This window comes from Hyla sarda, chromosome 12 (genome assembly GCF_029499605.1).
Source record: "Hyla sarda isolate aHylSar1 chromosome 12, aHylSar1.hap1, whole genome shotgun sequence".
NCBI classification, from domain to species: Eukaryota; Metazoa; Chordata; class Amphibia; order Anura; family Hylidae; genus Hyla; species Hyla sarda.
Genome location: NC_079200.1, coordinates 18,006,167 through 18,025,905, shown reverse-complemented (window position 1 = coordinate 18,025,905; position 19,739 = coordinate 18,006,167). Strand labels below are relative to the sequence as shown.

The window sequence follows — 19,739 nt, the reverse complement described above, 5'->3', positions numbered from 1 at the left end:
CACCTACACTAAGAGTTCATGGGAAGGGATAGGTAAACACGGCCTTACCACAAATCAGCCGGGTACAGTCCTTGATGATTCTCCTACAGGCTAGGAGTCTCTTGACTTAATAGTCAGGCACAAGCTTAGTGGTTACATTGCTGAATTTTGAACTGGAACAACTTAGCACAGTCCTGCTAGGCACAATTCTTGAACTTGGTTGCTGTAAAACAAAATGGTTAGAAGGGAAAACAATATGACATTACTTTAGAGTCTCTTTAGAAGATGTTCTTCTTCACTGTTGTAGTGCCTCTCTTGGTTCCTCTATATCTGCCAACATCAGGGGCAGGATTAGTATTGACATAGCTTTGCCACACCACATTGGTGAGAATGGAGTGGTGAAAGGCAGCTTGAGAAGGGGTTATAGGCTTACTAGCCGGGATCAAAGTGGGGCAATAGGGCTTGAGTACCATCTCCAAACCAGGATGGACCCATGACTTAAATCCCAAATGGTTACTGGATAGTTACTATCTGGATGAGAGGTGACTAGGGGTGAACTAGACAATTGGGACCCCGACGCCCTAGGGACTCTGGCTATGGGGACCACAATAGGATAGGATACGGTACCGGGAGACCACATATTATTTTTATATTACACTATTCACATAATTGATATGACAATAGGATGCTAGTGGGCCCAACACCTAACACTGCCAAGCTGCCCAAGACAGTCCACAACCACGGAACTGCCACTTGTGCTGGGACACCACACCAGACTCCTCACAAGTCTGAGAGAGAGGCAGGGCTATAGTAAGCCCCTCCCACAGACTAGAATGTTCACAATGCAAAGTGTATGTGCCTATATGCAATGTATGGGCTTTCCTCTCTGTCACAGCCAACAAAGGTGTAAACATCAGAACCACATAAGAGTAGTGCAAAATGATATATAAAATGGTATAAATACATATAAATACAAAGCACTAGTGTCTGACCACCATGAAGGAGCTGCAGTGCCTCATACTGTATAGATTCTATGCATAAATAGGGATGGATTTTATCAGTTTGTGTTATACTGTCAATACAAATTTATGCCCTAATGCCACCATAACTTTATGGTTATAGGTATCTGAAGAAGTAAATATAAAGTTTTAAAGTGGCAGGGCCAACTGTGAAGAGTCATGGGGCAGTCCTAGTCTCATGAGTCATGCAGTCTTCACTTGATAGAGCCCCCACAGGCTGGGGGATGTCATTACAAGCCAATTCAATAAAGCCAGAACTAAATGACTATTTAGGGGACTGGGACCAGTCATGTGGGACCACACTTTTCAAGTAGTGTGCGCTATTTTATATCCTCTACATTTGTTTTCCATGCTAGTGACTCAAGTAAGACTGATCACAATGGGCATCATGTTAAAACAGTCGTACAAATGGGAAAAATTGTGTTACCGTATACAGGATAAAGCTGTTCTTATCAAGGCCAAAGTTCCCATTAGTTTTGTGCCTGTGGACTGGCTCTTCAATTTGGGTGTCCTTATGAAAAAAACATTTTTTTTTGTTTGTTTTTTCCAGAGTGGTGCTACAATGACTTGGTCTCACCCTTATACTTTACATCATTTGAGGCTTCTTCAAGATATTCTATTTTTTATGCTGCTAACTTTGCACGACTTTATGGTAAGTAAAGGTATCTTGGGCTACCTGAAGGAGAAAAGATTATGTTAGGTTTAAAGGGGTACTCAGCCCCTAGACATCTTATCCCCTATGCAGAGGATAGGGGGTAAGATGTCTGATCACGGGGTGTTTGGCCGCTGGGACCCCCCCAATCTCTGGGCCAGCACCCTCACATTCTGAACATTATATTCAAAACGCTGGCCTCGAGAGGCCGTGGTTATAAAGTCATGTCACACCCCCTCCATTCATGTCTTGATAGACATCATGCCCCTTCTCATAGACATGAATGAACGCCCCTTCCCATAGACATGAATGGAGGGGGCATGACGTGACATCACGACCACAGCCGCCTGAAGCCATTGTTCTGAATATAATGTTCAGAACACTGGGGTGCCGGCCCGGAGATCGCAGGGATTCCGAGCGGCCGGACCCCCTTGATCAGACATCCTTCAGATAGGCGATAGCCTATCTAGGGGTGGAGTTCCCCTTTAAAGTGTGAAGTATGTTTAATATGCACAAACCATATACTGGACATCCTACATATTGTTTATAATGCATAATTATCTTAAAGAGGTACTCTGACGATAAACATCTCCTTTGGATAGGGGATAAGTTGTCTGACCGCGGGGGTCCCACCGCTGGTGACCCCTGCAATCTCCGGCGCGGCACCCTGGTCATCCGTGCATGGAGCAAATTCCGCTCCGTGCTGGATGACTGACTACAGCCGCCATGCCCCCTTCATTCATGTCTATGGGAGGAGGTCCCATACATAATAGCCGTCACGCCCCGTCCCATAGACATGAATGGAGGGGGCATGGTGTGACATCATGAACACGGAAGCTCAAAGCTTCTGTGTTCTGAACGCTGCCGCTCCCGGACCGGGACCCCCACGGTCAGGCATCTTATCCCCTATCCTTTGGATGTTTATTGCTGGAGTACCCCTTTAACAACTGTTGGCTGATGCTCCGCTAACCCTCTTTTCTTGTGCTCTACATTTGCAGGTAGCAGTGGGTGGTCTCCTGCCCCTGGTGATAAAAATCCATGGCTTCAAATAGACCTAAAGAGAAAATACAAAATAATGGGAATTGCCACTCAGGGAACACACAACACTTATTATGACTGGGTTACCAAGTACATCCTGCTCTATGGTGACCGTTACGACACTTGGAAACCATTCTTCCAACAAGGCACTAACTGGGTAAGTGACAAATTATGTTTGGGAAAAGAAGGGTCAGGAACCTGTTGTTTTCTAGAAGATAAGCCACCATCAGAACTGTCTGGCAGCAGCTTACCTCACATTCCCCATTTGGCTGAGCCAAACTTTTATTTCTATGAGGTGAACAGGAAAGTTGAGGTGAACAAACGTTCGGCCAACAGCTATTGAAGGGTACCATTAGAACTATTACACTGTACACATACTCCCCTATTAAAAAAGGACTCTCAGAGGCTACTTTTGGGCATTGTAGCGCTTAGTTGCTAGACATATCTGTAATGAACTTAATTTGCACACCATCTAGGTCTCTCTGATCAACCTGATAGGAGGTGTTGGGAGCAGTGATTACTTGAGGGCATGCCGAGAAGCACAAGTAGTTCCCTCCGTTTCCTTTTCCACCATCTAGACATGGGGCAACTTCCTTATACATCCCTATCTCTTTTTTACACACCCCTGTCTCTTTATTACACAACTGTCTCTTTATTAAACACTTTTGTTCCTGCCCGGACAATCTGTAGGCACTTTTCAGAACGAAATTTGATGTCCTGTCATTGACAGCCAACCACCATCACCTTAATTTGCAGTGGTGTCGTAAACAAGAACCTTGGACTGCTATGAACTGTAATGGTATCATCTTTAAAAATAAATAAATAAATAACTTATGGTATAGATAGGAGGTACCACAACCTTACATCGATATGCAACTCTTGGTGATAAGAGTTAAATTTCAAACACCACTTAATATAGACACCATTCGAGTTAGATTAAAACATAACTTTTACTGATATTAATAGAAGGTAAAAAAAAGGGGGAGGGGGGGTACACACATAAATTGTGGGCATAAGGAAAAAAGGGTACAGGTGAAGCCCTAATCTTAAAGTCCCAAATAAATTCTAACTATACGTGTGGAAATAGAAAGAAAAAAAAAACAATAAATGGGGGGGGGGTAATACAATGTAATCTTAAAATTGTGGTAGGTCTCTTTGGCCTACGCGTTTCGCCCTCCTTAGTAGTGGGGCTCATCAGGGATAAGAGAACCACAAATAACATAAATAACCTGGATGTGCCACGAGGACGCCCATGATGCGGCGTCCTCGTGGCACATCCAGGTTTCCTACATGGCAACATTATCAGTGCGGGATATCATACCGCCATAGGACAACTGTATTACCCTCACCAGGTAGTTTTGTCTACCATATATATTGTCAGAGCCCCAGACTATTATGCATCTGCCTTTACTGGATGTGCCACATATTTAATTTTTCTATCTCATCCCGGCCCATTATCCAGGAATCTGTGATCAAATATGTGGATACTTGAATAATATATCTATCAGCCTGTTGTACAATATTTAATTTTGGTGCGGCTGTCATCATATATATGCACAATACAGGCCACTATTTATATAATACCCTCTGAAGCCATCAATTTCCAGAGTGGATTTGTATCATCATTGTATCTGTATTGTTGATCATGCAAATGTTGCCACATGTCTAAGACTGACTTTTGACTAAGACTGACACAGACTTCCTCTTTGAGACGCCTGCTTACTATTGTTACCCTTTATCACATTATCGGTTACTTTATTGTGTATGTTCTATTAGGTACACTCATTTATATCATGTGTTATTTGTGGTTCTCTTATCCCTGATGAGCCCCACTACTAAGGAGGGCGAAACGCGTAGGCCAAAGAGACCTACCACAATTTTAAGATTACATTGTATTACCCCCCCCCCATTTATTGTTTTTTTTTTCTTTCTATTTCCACACGTATAGTTAGAATTTATTTGGGACTTTAAGATTAGGGCTTCACCTGTACCCTTTTTTCCTTATGCCCACAATTTATGTGTGTACCCCCCCTCCCCCTTTTTTTTACCTTCTATTAATATCAGTAAAAGTTATGTTTTAATCTAACTCGAATGGTGTCTATATTAAGTGGTGTTTGGTATCATCTTTAGAAACAAATTAGGTTCTGTGTGGGGTCTGACGATAGTCCGGTTCAAGTGTGGAGGTCTTCAACCCTGTCTTTGCTGTGGAGTATCCCACTGCCCCAACTGCTGGTGTGATGATCTGGGGAGCCATTGTATAGGAGAGTCACCCCCCCCCCCAGTAATGATATGAGGGACACTAACATTTCTGAGATATGTTCCGGACATCCGGGGACACATGTCCCACCTTTCATTGCTTCCACACAGTAACTTCCTTGGCCTGCCCAGTCACCAGATTTATCACCAATCATTTATGGGACCAGCTGTGCAGGATCTACAGGCCAAACTGCAAAATGTGGGTAAATTTGCCACAGGACGCCATATGGAACCTGTATGTGAAGTCACGGCTCACCAGGCTTTTTCCCACCAAGGGAAATACAGAATAATAAAATGCCCACTCAGACGGATGACCGTCTATGTAACCAAAGAATGGCTCAAGTCGGCCAGAATGGGGGCTGCTCGTACATTCACAAGATAAACATATTTTTGTGCCATAAAATGAGTTTAATTACATTGATAAATCTGGTCAGGAAGGCTAAAATAATCACATATATGTATAACCTATACACTATCTATCTCTTACAATACGTTATTTACAATGAGATGCTACTGGAATAGATATACTGTACTTTTTGTATTCTGCACTACAGTACAAAGAGGGGGCGTTCACTAAACTAGGTTGACATCTGAATTACTTATTGCTGATTTTTGCTTTTCTTTGTGGCTTTTTATAGACTTTTTTTGGCAACGTAAATGCATCCGGGGTGATGGAGCACCGCCTCTACTATCCCATCAGGGCACGCTATGTTCGTTTTATTCCTGTAGCCTGGAATCCAAGGGGAAAGATAGGGCTCCGGGTCACACTTTATGGCTGTGAAAGCAGTAAGTTGATGACTTTAATCAATTGACTTCTAATTTTTCACCTTGTTAACAAAAAAAGACAAAAATAATTTAATTACCTCTCCTCCTTTTTACAGCAGCTGTTATATACTCCTTGTTGCACTCGGGGGCGTTCCTTAGCCCCTTGGTGCACTGGTACGCCCACCCAATTGTTCCCTGGACAACATATCTTAAATATTCACAATTTTGATGTATGTAGCTGTTTTTAACAGATTGATTTGGAAATATGAAGAACAAAATTTATAAATTCACAAATAAAATGCATCGGCCCGCCAAATTTACAGAATGGGCCAACCAAATGTACAGATTTAGAGAATGGGGGTTATATACTAATGTATTTCCGAAGGTTTTTTTGTGCCAAAATTTGTGTCCAGAAAACCTTCAAACCCTGTTTTCACTTAGAAACCCTAAAAAGGAGTGTGGCCACCCAGAAAAGAGGTGTGTTCCCGACAAAAAGGTTTCCACATAAAATGTGGTGGATTTGAGCTCTGGAAAATCCAACAGTTTAGAAAAAAAAGCAAAACTTGTAAAAAAAAATGTTTTAAATACTGTGGAAAAATTCTTGTTGGGCAAAAAAACTAACAAACTGAAAACTACACCCTTCTCTTAATAAATCAACCCCATTGTGTATAATCCCCTAGTTTAAAGGAGTACTCTGGCAAAAATTTACTTAAAAGTAACTGATTGAGGGGGTTCAACCGCTGGGGCCTCCCACGATCTCCAGGACGGGACCCCGGCACTTTCAGTGAGGAGCATTTACCAGCAGGAGGCACGATCTCCATTCATTTCTATGGGAGCGCCGATGATGCCCAAGTGCTGGACTCATGTCTTTTCAGCACTCCTATTGGGATGAATGCATCCGGCACGTGCTCCTCACTGAGCGTCTGGTCCCGTCCTGTGATCGTAGGGGGTCCCAGTGATCAGAGCACCTGCAATCAGCTATTTATCCCCCATCCTGTGGATAGGGGAATAAGTTAATTTTCACCAGAGATCTCCTTTAAGAACTTCCTTAGTTTGTACAAAAAATCAAAAACAAATACTACTTCCCTGTGTATGAAATAACCATTTTCTCTGAATCCTCAGACCACGATGTCCTGTCTTTCGATGGTGATGACCTCATTTCCTACCAATTCAGAAAAAAGACCAATCGAACTTTACAGGATGATATATCTTTCAATTTTAAGACCTTGGAGAAGGACGGGGTGCTGATGCATGCCGAAGGCTCTCAAGGAGACTACATTACGTTAGAACTTCAGAAGGCACAGTTGGTCTTCCGAATCAGCCTCGGTATGAACAACACTTTGGTGTTCAGCACCTAAATACGGGATTCAGTCACCTATACCATTGGGTGTCATTTGGGTCCATCATATGACCATCATGGCTTCCTGTATGTCAAACCTAAACTGTGTTAATGTATTGATTCTTTTAGCTTTAAGTCATAGTTTCATAATCATAATACTATTTTTGGATATTTCATTATGAGTATGTAAATTATAGAATAACTTTGTTACCCTCTCCCCAAACAGGAAACAGTCCCGTCCATGCTGTAGATAGTCATACGGTTGCCACACTGGGAAGCCTGTTAGATGACCAGCACTGGCACTCGGTACATATCCAGCGCAATTTGCGCGATCTCAACATAACATTGGATGGAGAATCACAGACAATACGATGCAAGGGGCATTTTGACCAGCTAGATCTGGATAAAGAGGTAGACTTCGGCCATTTTTATTATCACTGATGTTTTACTGTGCATTTTGATGCTACGAAGGTCTTATATTGTAGAATATTTGGATGAATGGGACTGGGGTGTTTTATTTTTTCAAAATTTTTTAGCACAACTTGGGTCCAGCTTGTCTGACAAGTTCATGACCATCTATGATAGCAAATTGATGCCTACTTATTCACTTACCATCATATCAGTTAGTCAGGTAGGAAAAAAGTCCACAATGGACTGGATAGAAAAGACAAGGACTTTTGTAAATATCTCCTATCTTTGGCTATTAAGTATGTAAAACCATCATCAAAACTGCAACGTGTCTCATCACAGACAAACCCTGTAATATGAGTCATGGCAGGTATCAACTGTCCCCCCCCTAAACCCCGGGTGACAGCGGAATTTTATGGGAAAGATTAATATGCAAATATAATATGTGGATGAATCAGGTCCACCGGAGCGAGAACTGTGGCAGTCTCCTTCCTGGCTCATAGACATAGCTCCCGTGTGGGGAAGAACTCTCTATGACATTAGTACTCCAAAGGATAGGGGAAAAGATGTCTGATTGCGGCGGTCCCACTGCTGGGGACCCGCGCGATCTCCCGCAGCACCTGGCATTCTAAACAAATGCTGGGTTCCTGCGGCAGGGGCCGTGACGTCACGCCACGCCCCCTCCATTCATGTCTATGGGAGGGGGCGTGTCGGATGACACGCCCCCTCCCATAGACATGAATGGAGGGGGTGGGGCGTGAGGTCACAAGGGGCGTGGCCATGATGTCACGATCACGGCCTCTGGCTCCAAGCATTCTGAACAAAATGTTCAGAACACTAGAGCCACCAGAGTACCCCTTTAAAAGGAGTTTTCCCAGGATGTTTTCACTGATCATCACTGATCATCAGATTGCTGAGAGCCCGACACGAAGCTTTTTGCCAGAGCTATGGAGCCCACATACACAGGGAATGAAGCCAAAATCAAAAGGATCTTTACATAGAATAAGGAAAAAACGCAAGTCATATGAACATGGATGGGCATGAGATATCCTTAGGGAGGGAGCACGGAGATGCCCATGGGCCAGGACCCTTGTGGAGATGTGAGAATGGAAAAAAATTTGATTTCCAGCTTCCCCAAAACATATGTTGAAAATTTGCTTTTATTAAATCATTTTAAAATGTGGATTAACAAAAACAGGATGCATCACTAAACTCTGGCGCTATTCAAGCTTTTACGGCTCTCATTCTCATAAAGATGTTTATATACCTGAGATACAGAGGAGAATGAATCCGGCTCCAAGTGAGACAGCTCGCCCACTAGTGCCATAAAGTTAAACAGATTAAAAAAACTTAATCCTTACAGTACTTATCAGCTGCTGTAAGCTCCAGAGGAAGTTGTGTAGTTCTTTCCAGTCTGAACACAGTGTTCTCTGCTGACACCTGTGTCCATTTTAGGAACTGTCCAGAGTAGGAGCAAAGGAGAGTACATTTGGGATTTGGGATCCCAAGCCCCACTCTAGCCAACCGTGACACCAGTTACCTCTCGGCTGCTGTTGAGGGACACTACAAGTACCAATGGACCGCATTACATCGTGTCCTCCCCAAAGCACCAGACTAAGGATTATTGAAAAAGTCCTTGAAACCCCCTCCTTTAAGGGTTATCAAAATAATACAAATCATTATAAACAGTACCTCTCATGGTCTTGTTAAATATTATAATCCTCCCAGTTCACTGTCCCCATCATGATAAACCACCCCCTGCCTTTATTTTTTATTATTTTTTAGTTTTCTACCTTGATATTGCTCTGTATTTTCTTCTCAGTCACTGGGAAGGGGCGTTCCCCAGCAGGCGTGACATCATCTGAAGCCATACAGGGGAGAATTTCCTCCCTCACTCTGCTACACACAGCCCACAGCAGTTCAGTGTGAGATGAGCTATGATTGGCTAAGGCTGCATACACACCCCACCCCCCTCAGCATTTACTTATTTTGGACTTCTGCCAGGCCAGCAGGAGTCCAAAGTCTGTGCAAGAGATGAGGGGAAATGTGCTCTGGACAAGTAGGGAGACACCTAGTGGCAGCTTTTTTAAACACGAATAAAACATAGAAAACTTCATTTTTTTAAAACAAAGTACATTAGAATGATTTTTTATTTACCATAAGGAGTGCAATAGCAAAAATTAGTTTTTATGAGAGTGCCCATTTAAGTCATAAGATATCGAGACCATAAACTGTATTGATATAACAAAATCATTGTATTGTTTAACATATTGATCTCAACTAACTAACAGACTAGCTTTGATACATTGTATACTTAATGTATCTCCACTCTGGCTCCCCTTGACTCAGTCCTATATTTTATTTGCAGATATTTTTTGCTGGCATTTTTTATGATGACAAAGCCATCTCTCACAAGCAGAACTTCCGTGGCTGCCTTGAGAACATCGTCTTTAATAGAGTGCACATCGCCGACCTTGCACGGAGGAATAAATCATCTATACGCTTTGTGGTGAGTCTGGAGATGGGTATTACATGGATCTATAGAGAGGGGCAGACAGCTAAAGTGACTGCATGTATCCTTTTTTTTTTTATTGATTGCCCTATTTGTCCACATGATCGCTCTCGGTCACAACAATTGGGCTCATTTGTATACAAATTCACTGTTTCACGTAATCTAAAAACTCAATGGACTTATTTTTTGGTCAGTTGATCAAAGAGCTATATTGTTCTCCTGACATGTTAATAAATGAATACACTATTTATTACTAATCATGTAAATTAACAAAGATCATCTGTTTTTATGATGTGCCTTAAAGCCATAAATAGTGCATGACTCAAAATACTCAAACTAAACAATATGCAGCAATAAAAATATAAAAAAAAGATGATGATCATGATAAACCGATTATATAGAAAAATCACTTATATCTCACCGGGCATATACAAGGGGCATAATAAAAAGTAACTGGGAAGGAAGACAAGATAAATAACAGCAACGGCAAGTTGTATACAGGATTTGAAAGCAAGGCTGCTTTATTATTATTATTAGTAGTAGTAGCAGCAGCAGTAATAATAATAATAAGTATAGTATTTATGTAGCACCAAGATATTACGCAGCACTTTACAAATTTGAGGGTACAAATAAGTGTTAGACATTACAATATTACACACTAAATATTCAAACAAGAGTAAGGGCCCTGCTCACAGGAGCTTACAGTCTGAGAAGTGAGGGCCTTGCTCACGGGAGCTTCCAGTCTATGGGGAGTGAGGGCTCTGCTTGTGAGAGCTTACAGTCTATGAGGAGTGAGGGCTCTGCTTGTGAGAGCTTACAGTCTATGAGGAGTGAGGGCACTGCTTGTGAGAGCTTACAGTCTATAAGGAGTGAGGGCTTGGCTCATGAGAGCTTACAATCTATAAGGAGTGAGGGCCCGGCTCATGAGAGCTTACAGTCTATAAGGAGTGAGGGCCCGGCTCATGAGAGCTTACAATCTATAAGGAGTGAGGGCCCGGCTCATGAGAGCTTACAGTCTATGAGGAGTGAGGGCACTGCTTGTGAGAGCTTACAGTCTATCAGGAGTGAGGGCCCTGCTCACGGGAGCTTCCAGTCTATGAGGAGTGAGGGCTCTGCTCGTGAGAGCTTACAGTCTATGAGGAGTGAGAGCACTTCTCGTGAGAGCTTACAGTCTATAAGGAGTGAGGGCTTGGCTCATGAGAGCTTACAATCTATAAGGAGTGAAGGCCCGGCTCATGAGAGCTTACAGTCTATAAGGAGTGAGGGCCCGGCTCATGAGAGCTTACAATCTATAAGGAGTGAGGGCCCGGCTCATGAGAGCTTACAGTCTATGAGGAGTGAGGGCACTGCTTGTGAGAGCTTACAGTCTATCAGGAGTTAGGGCTCTGCACGTGAGAGCTTACAGTCTGAGGAGTGAGGGCTCTGCTCGTGAGAGCTTACAGTCTATCAGGAGTGAGGGCTCTGCAAATGAGAGCTTACAGTCTAAGGAGTGAGGGCTCTGCTCGTGAGAGTCTACAGTCTATGAGGAGTGAGGGACCTGCTCGTGAGAGCTTACAGTCTATGAGGAGTGAGGGCTCTGCTTGTGAGAGTCTACAATCTATGAGGAGTGAGGGCTCTGCTTGTGAGAGCTTACAGTCTATGAGGAGTGAGGGCTCTGCTCGTGAGAGCTTACAGTCTATCAGGAGTGAGGGCTCTGCAAATGAGAGCTTACAGTCTGAGGAGTGAGGGCTCTGCTAGTGAGAGCTTACAGTCTGTGAGGAGTGGGAGGCCCTGCTCATGAGAGCTTACAGTGTATGAGGAGTGAGGGCTCTGCTCGTGAGAGCTTACTGTCTATGAGGAATGAGGGCCCTGCTCGTGAGAGTCTACAGTGTTATGAGGAGTGAGGGCACTGCTTGTGAGAGCTTACAGTCTATGAGGAGTGAGGGCTCTGCACGTGAGAGCTTACAGTCTATGAGGAGTGAGGGCTCTGCTCGTGAGAGCTTACAGTCTATGAGGAGTGAGGGCTCTGCTCGAGAGAGTCTACAGTCCTATGAGGAGTGAGGGCACTGCTTGTGAGAGCCTACAGTCTATGAGGAGTGAGGGCTCTCCTCGTGAGAGCTTACAGTCTATGAGGAGTGAGGGCTCTGCTTGTGAGAGCTTACAGTCTATGAGGAGTGAGGGCACTGCTTGTGAGAGCTTACAGTCTATGAGGAGTGAGGGCTCTGCTTGTGAGAGCTTACAGTCTATGAGGAGTGAGGGCTCTGCTCGTGAGAGTCTACAGTCTTTGAGGAGTGAGGATCCTGCTCGTGAGAGTCTACAGTCTATTAGGAGTGAGGATCCTGCTTGTGAGAGCTTACAGTCTATGAGGAGTGAGGGCACTGCTTGTGAGAGCTTACAGTCTATGAGGAGTGAGGATCCTGCTCGCGAGAGTCTACAGTCCTATGAGGAGTGAGGGCCCTGCTCGTGAGAGTCTACAGTCTATTAGGAGTGAGGATCCTGCTTGTGAGAGCTTACAATCTATGAGGAGTGAGGGCTCTGCTCGTGAGAGTCTACAGTCTATGAGGAGTGAGGATCCTGCTCGTGAGAGTCTACAGTCTATGAGGAGTAAGGGCTCTCCTTGTGAGAGTCTACAGTCTATGAGGAGTGAGTGTCACGATGCCGGCTGGCAGGTAGTGGACCCTCTGTGCCAGAGAGGGATTGGCGTGGACCGTGCTAGTGGACCGGTTCTAAGCCACTACTGGTTTTCACCAGAGCCCGCCGCAAAGCGGGATGGTCTTGCTGCGGCGGTAGTGACCAGGTCGTATCCACTAGCAACGGCTCACCTCTCTGGCTGCTGAAGATAGGCGCGGTACAAGGGAGTAGGCAGAAGCAAGGTCGGACGTAGCAGAAGGTCGGGGCAGGCAGCAAGGATCGTAGTCAGGGGCAACGGCAGAAGGTCTGGAAACACAGGCAAGGAACACACAAGGAACGCTTTCACTGGCACTAAGGCAACAAGATCCGGCAAGGGAGTGCAAGGGAAGTGAGGTAATATAGGGAAGTGCACAGGTGAAAACCCTAATTGGAACCACTGCGCCAATCAGCGGCGCAGTGGCCCTTTAAATCGCAGAGACCCGGCGCGCGCGCGCCCTAGGGAGCGGGGCCGCGCGCGCCGGGACAGAACAGACGGGGAGCGAGTCAGGTAGGGGAGCCGGGGTGCGCATCGCGAGCGGGCGCTACCCGCATCGCGAATCGCATCCCGGCTGGCAGCGGGATCGCAGCGCCCCGGGTCAGAGGACGTGACCGGAGCGCTGCAGCGGAGGGAGTGAAGCGAGCGCTCCGGGGAGGAGCGGGGACCCGGAGCGCTCGGCGTAACAGTACCCCCCCCCTTGGGTCTCCCCCTCTTCTTGGAGCCTGAGAACCTGAGGAGCAGACTTTTGTCAAGGATGTTGTCCTCAGGTTCCCAGGATCTCTCTTCAGGACCACAACCCTCCCAGTCTACTAAAAAAAAATTTTTCCCTCTGACCTTTTTGGCAGCCAAAATTTCCTTGACCGAGAAGACGTCCGAGGAGCCGGAAACAGGAGTGGGAGGAACAGATTTGGGAGAAAAACGGTTGAGGATGAGTGGTTTGAGAAGAGAGACGTGAAAGGCATTAGGGATACGAAGAGAAGGAGGAAGAAGAAGTTTATAAGAGACAGGATTAATTTGACACAAAATTTTGAAAGGACCAAGATAGCGTGGTCCCAACTTGTAGCTAGGGACACGGAAGCGGACATATTTAGCGGAGAGCCATACCTTGTCTCCAGGGGAAAAAACGGGGGGAGCTCTTCTTTTCTTATCCGCGAACCTCTTCATGCGTGAAGAAGCCTGTAAGAGAGAATTTTGGGTCTCTCTCCATATAATGGAAAGGTCACGAGAAATTTCATCCACAGCGGGCAGACCAGAGGGCAAGGGGGTAGGGAGGGGGGGAAGAGGGTGACGGCCGTACACCACGAAAAATGGGGATTTGGAGGAAGATTCAGAGACCCTGAAGTTATACGAGAATTCGGCCCATGGAAGGAGATCTGCCCAGTCATCCTGGCGGGAGGAAACAAAATGTCGCAAATAATCACCCAGGATCTGGTTAATTCTTTCTACTTGTCCATTGGACTGGGGATGATATGCAGAGGAAAAATTTAATTTAATCTTGAGTTGTTTACAGAGAGCCCTCCAGAATTTAGACACGAATTGGGCCCCTCTATCCGAGACAATCTGTGTAGGCAACCCGTGAAGACGAAAAATGTGTACAAAAAATTGTTTAGCCAACTGAGGCGCAGAAGGAAGACCAGGAAGAGGGATGAAATGTGCCATTTTGGAGAATCGATCAACGACCACCCAAATAACGGTGTTGCCACGGGAAGGGGGTAAATCAGTAATAAAATCCATACCAATCAGAGACCAAGGCTGTTCGGGGACAGGCAGAGGATGAAGAAAACCAGCGGGCTTCTGGCGAGGAGTCTTATCCCGGGCACAGATAGTGCAGGCTCGCACAAAGTCCCCAACATCCGTCTCCAGAGTCGGCCACCAATAGAAGCGGGAGATGAGTTGCACAGATTTCTTGATGCCCGCATGACCTGCGAGATGGGAGGAGTGACCCCATTTGAGGATTCCGAGGCGTTGGCGTGGAGAAACAAAGGTCTTTCCTGGAGGAGTCTGCCTGATGGAGGCTGGAGAAGTGGAGATCAGGCAGTCAGGTGGAATGATGTGTTGCGGAGGAAGATCAACTTCTGAGGCATCCGAGGAACGAGAGAGAGCATCGGCCCTAATGTTCTTATCGGCAGGACGAAAGTGAATCTCAAAATTAAATCGGGCAAAGAACAGAGACCACCGGGCCTGGCGAGGATTCAGCCGTTGGGCAGACTGGAGGTAGGAGAGGTTCTTGTGGTCGGTGTAGATAATAACAGGAAATCTTGATCCCTCCAGCAGATGCCTCCATTCCTCAAGTGCTAATTTAATGGCTAGAAGCTCTCGATCCCCGATGGAGTAGTTCCTCTCCGCTGGAGAGAAGGTCCTAGAGAAAAAACCACAAGTGACAGCATGCCCGGAAGAATTTTTTTGTAGAAGAACAGCTCCAGCTCCCACTGAGGAGGCATCAACCTCCAATAGGAAGGGTTTGGAAGGGTCAGGTCTGGAGAGCACGGGAGCCGAAGAAAAGGCAGACTTGAGTCGTTTAAAGGAGTCTTCTGCTTGAGGAGGCCAGGACTTGGGATCAGCATTTTTTTTGGTTAAAGCCACGATAGGAGCCACAATGGTAGAAAAATGTGGAATAAATTGCCTGTAATAATTGGCGAACCCCAAAAAGCGTTGGATAGCACGGAGTCCGGAGGGGCGTGGCCAATCTAAGACGGCAGAGAGTTTGTCTGGATCCATCTGTAGTCCCTGGCCAGAGACCAAATATCCTAGAAAAGGAAGAGATTGGCATTCAAACAGACATTTCTCAATTTTGGCATAGAGTTGGTTGTCACGAAGTCTCTGAAGAACCATACGGACATGCTGGCGGTGTTCTTCTAGATTGGCAGAAAAAATTAGGATATCGTCCAGATATACAACAACACAGGAGTATAACAGATCACGAAAAATTTCATTGACAAAGTCTTGGAAGACGGCAGGGGCATTGCACAGTCCAAAGGGCATGACCAGATACTCAAAGTGTCCATCTCTGGTGTTAAATGCCGTTTTCCACTCGTCCCCCTCTCTGATGCGGATGAGGTTATAGGCGCCTCTTAAGTCCAATTTAGTGAAGATGTGGGCACCTTGGAGGCGATCAAAGAGTTCAGAGATGAGGGGTAAGGGGTAGCGGTTCTTAACCGTGATTTTATTAAGACCGCGGTAGTCAATGCAAGGACGTAGGGAGCCATCTTTTTTGGACACAAAGAAAAATCCGGCTCCGGCAGGAGAGGAGGATTTACGGATAAAGCCCTTTTTTAGATTCTCCTGGACGTATTCGGACATGGCAAGAGTCTCTGGGGCAGAGAGAGGATAAATTCTGCCCCGGGGTGGAGTAGTACCCGGGAGGAGGTCGATAGGGCAATCATAAGGCCTGTGAGGAGGTAGAGTCTCAGCTTGTTTTTTGCAGAAAACATCCGCGAAGTCCATATAGGCCTTAGGGAGACCGGTTACTGGAGGAACCACAGAGTTACGGCAAGGGTTACTGGGAACCGGTTTTAGACAGTTCTTGGAACAAGAGGACCCCCAACTCTTGATCTCCCCAGTGGACCAATCCAGGGTTGGGGAATGAAGTTGAAGCCAGGGAAGTCCAAGGAGAATCTCCGAGGTGCAATTGGGGAGGACCAAAAGTTCAATCCTCTCATGATGAGATCCGATGCTCATAAGAAGGGGCTCCGTGCGGAAACGTATGGTACAGTCCAATCTTTCATTATTTACACAATTGATGTAGAGGGGTCTGGCGAGACTGGTCACCGGGATGTTGAACCTGTTGACGAGAGAGGCCAAAATAAAATTTCCTGCAGATCCAGAGTCCAAGAAGGCCACTGTAGAGAAGGAGAAGGCAGAGGCAGACATCCGCACAGGCACAGTAAGACGTGGAGAAGCAGAGTAGACATCAAGGACTGTCTCACCTTTGTGCGGAGTCAGCGTACGTCTTTCCAGGCGGGGAGGACGGATAGGACAATCCCTCAGGAAGTGTTCGGTACTAGCACAGTACAGGCAGAGGTTCTCCATACGGCGTCGTGTCCTCTCTTGAGGTGTCAGGCGAGACCGGTCGACCTGCATAGCCTCCACGGCGGGAGGCACAGGAACAGATTGCAGGGGACCAGAGGAGAGAGGAGCCGAGGAGACGAAACGCCTCGTGCGAACAGAGTCCATATCTTGGCGGAGTTCCTGACGCCTTTCAGAAAAACGCATGTCAATGCGAGTGGCTAGGTGAATAAGTTCATGTAGATTAGCAGGAATTTCTCGTGCGGCCAGAACATCTTTAATGTTGCTGGATAGGCCTTTTTTGAAGGTCGCGCAGAGGGCCTCATTATTCCAGGACAATTCTGAAGCAAGTGTACGGAATTGTACGGCATACTCGCCAACGGAAGAATTACCCTGGACCAGGTTCAACAGGGCAGTCTCAGCAGAAGAGGCTCGGGCAGGTTCCTCAAAGACACTTCGGATTTCCGAGAAGAAGGAGTGTACAGAGGCAGTGACGGGGTCATTGCGGTCCCAGAGCGGTGTGGCCCATGACAGGGCTTTTCCGGACAGAAGACTGACTACGAAAGCCACCTTAGACCTTTCAGTGGGAAACAGGTCCGACATCATCTCCAGATGCAGGGAACATTGGGAAAGAAAGCCACGGCAAAACTTAGAGTCCCCATCAAATTTATCCGGCAAGGATAAGCGTATCCCAGGAGCGGCCACTCGCTGCGGAGGAGGTGCAGGAGCTGGCGGAGGAGATGACTGCTGAAGCTGTGGTAGCAACTGTTGTAGCATAACGGTCAGTTGAGACAGCTGTTGGCCTTGTTGCGCTATCTGTTGTGACTGCTGGGCGACCACCGTGGTGAGGTCAGCGACAACTGGCAGAGGAACTTCAGCGGGATCCATGGCCGGATCTACTGTCACGATGCCGGCTGGCAGGTAGTGGACCCTCTGTGCCAGAGAGGGATTGGCGTGGACCGTGCTAGTGGACCGGTTCTAAGCCACTACTGGTTTTCACCAGAGCCCGCCGCAAAGCGGGATGGTCTTGCTGCGGCGGTAGTGACCAGGTCGTATCCACTAGCAACGGCTCACCTCTCTGGCTGCTGAAGATAGGCGCGGTACAAGGGAGTAGGCAGAAGCAAGGTCGGACGTAGCAGAAGGTCGGGGCAGGCAGCAAGGATCGTAGTCAGGGGCAACGGCAGAAGGTCTGGAAACACAGGCAAGGAACACACAAGGAACGCTTTCACTGGCACTAAGGCAACAAGATCCGGCAAGGGAGTGCAAGGGAAGTGAGGTAATATAGGGAAGTGCACAGGTGAAAACCCTAATTGGAACCACTGCGCCAATCAGCGGCGCAGTGGCCCTTTAAATCGCAGAGACCCGGCGCGCGCGCGCCCTAGGGAGCGGGGCCGCGCGCGCCGGGACAGAACAGACGGGGAGCGAGTCAGGTAGGGGAGCCGGGGTGCGCATCGCGAGCGGGCGCTACCCGCATCGCGAATCGCATCCCGGCTGGCAGCGGGATCGCAGCGCCCCGGGTCAGAGGACGTGACCGGAGCGCTGCAGCGGAGGGAGTGAAGCGAGCGCTCCGGGGAGGAGCGGGGACCCGGAGCGCTCGGCGTAACAGTGAGGGCCCTGCTTGTGAGAGTCTACAGTCTATGAGGAGTGAGGGCTCTGCTCGTGAGAGCTTACAGTCTATGAGGAGTGAGGGCTCTGCTCGTGAGAGTCTACAGTCTATGAGGAGTGAGGGTTCTGCTCGTGAGAGCTTACAGTCTATGGGGAGTGAGGGCTCTGCTCGTGAGAGCTTACAGTCTATGAGGAGTGAGGGCTCTGCTCGTGAGAGTCTACAGTCCTATGAGGAGTGAGGGCACTGCTTGTGAGAGCTTACAGTCTATGAGGAGTGAGGGCTCTGCTCATGAGAGCTTACAGTCTATGAGGAGTGAGGGCTCTGCTCGTGAGAGTCTACAGTCCTATGAGGAGTGAGGATCCTGCTCGTGAGAGTCTACAGTCTATGAGGAGTGAGGATCCTGCTTGTGAGAGCTTACAGTCTATGAGGAGTGAGGATCCTGCTCGTGAGAGCTTACAGTCTATGAGGAGTGAGGGCACTGCTTGTGAGAGTCTACAGTCCTATGAGGAGTGAGAATCCTGCTTGTGAGAGCTTACAGTCTATGAGGAGTAAGGGCACCGCTTGTGAGAGCTTACAGTCTATGAGGAGTGAGGGCCCTGCTTGTGAGAGCTTACAGTCTATAAGGAGTGAGGGCCCTGCTTGTGAGAGCTTACAGTCTATGAGGAGTGAGGGCACTGCTTGTGAGAGTCTACAGTCTATGAGGAGTGAGGGCCCTGCTTGTGAGAGCTTACAGTCTATGAGGAGTGAGGGCTCTGCTCGTGAGAGTCTACAGTCTATGAGGAGTGAGGATCCTGCTTGTGAGAGTCTACAGTCTATGAGGAGTGAGGGCCCTGCTTGTGAGAGTCTACAGTCTATGAGGAGTGAGGGCTCTGCTCATGAGAGCTTACAGTCTATGAGGAGTGGGGGCTCTGCTCGTGAGAGCTTACAGTCTATGAGGAGTGAGCGCTCTGCTCGTGAGAGCTTACAGTCTATGAGGAGTGAGGGCTCTGCTCGTGAGAGTCTACAGTCCTATGAGGAGTGAGGGCACTGCTTGTGAGAGCTTACAGTCTATGAGGAGTGAGGGCTCTGCTCATGAGAGCTTACAGTCTATGAAGAGTGAGGGCTCTGCTCGTGAGAGTCTACAGTCTATGAGGAGTGAGGATCCTGCTCGTGAGAGTCTACAGTCTATGAGGAGTAAGGGCTCTGCTTGTGAGAGTCTACAGTCTATGAGGAGTGAGGGCTCTGCTCGTGAGAGCTTACTGTCTATGAGGAATGAGGGCCCTGCTCGTGAGAGTCTACAGTGTTATGAGGAGTGAGGGCACTGCTTGTGAGAGCTTACAGTCTATGAGGAGTGAGGGCTCTGCTCATGAGAGCTTACAGTCTATGAGGAGTGAGGGCTCTGCTCGTGAGAGCTTACAGTCTATGAGGAGTGAGGGCACTGCTTGTGAGAGCTTACAGTCTATGAGGAGTGAGGGCTCTGCTTGTGAGAGCTTACAGTCTATGAGGAGTAAGGGCTCTGCTCGAGAGAGTCTAC

The 19,739-nt window shown here is 47.2% G+C and overlaps 1 protein-coding gene across 7 annotated transcripts in view; it reads left to right on the top strand.

Annotated features, from left to right (window-relative positions):
- Positions 1-19,739, top strand: part of CNTNAP1 (contactin associated protein 1) — a 354,100-nt gene that overhangs the window by 247,666 nt on the left and 86,695 nt on the right. For all 7 annotated transcript variants that reach the window (XM_056549087.1, XM_056549086.1, XM_056549085.1 and 4 more), the window contains 6 exons: positions 1,549-1,650; positions 2,649-2,845; positions 5,583-5,730; positions 6,832-7,035; positions 7,275-7,459; positions 9,825-9,965. In XM_056549087.1, the coding sequence (XP_056405062.1) occupies positions 2,726-2,845; positions 5,583-5,730; positions 6,832-7,035; positions 7,275-7,459; positions 9,825-9,965 (798 nt within the window). In that variant the 5' untranslated portion in view covers positions 1,549-1,650; positions 2,649-2,725. The remainder of the gene's footprint in view (positions 1-1,548; positions 1,651-2,648; positions 2,846-5,582; positions 5,731-6,831; positions 7,036-7,274; positions 7,460-9,824; positions 9,966-19,739) is intronic.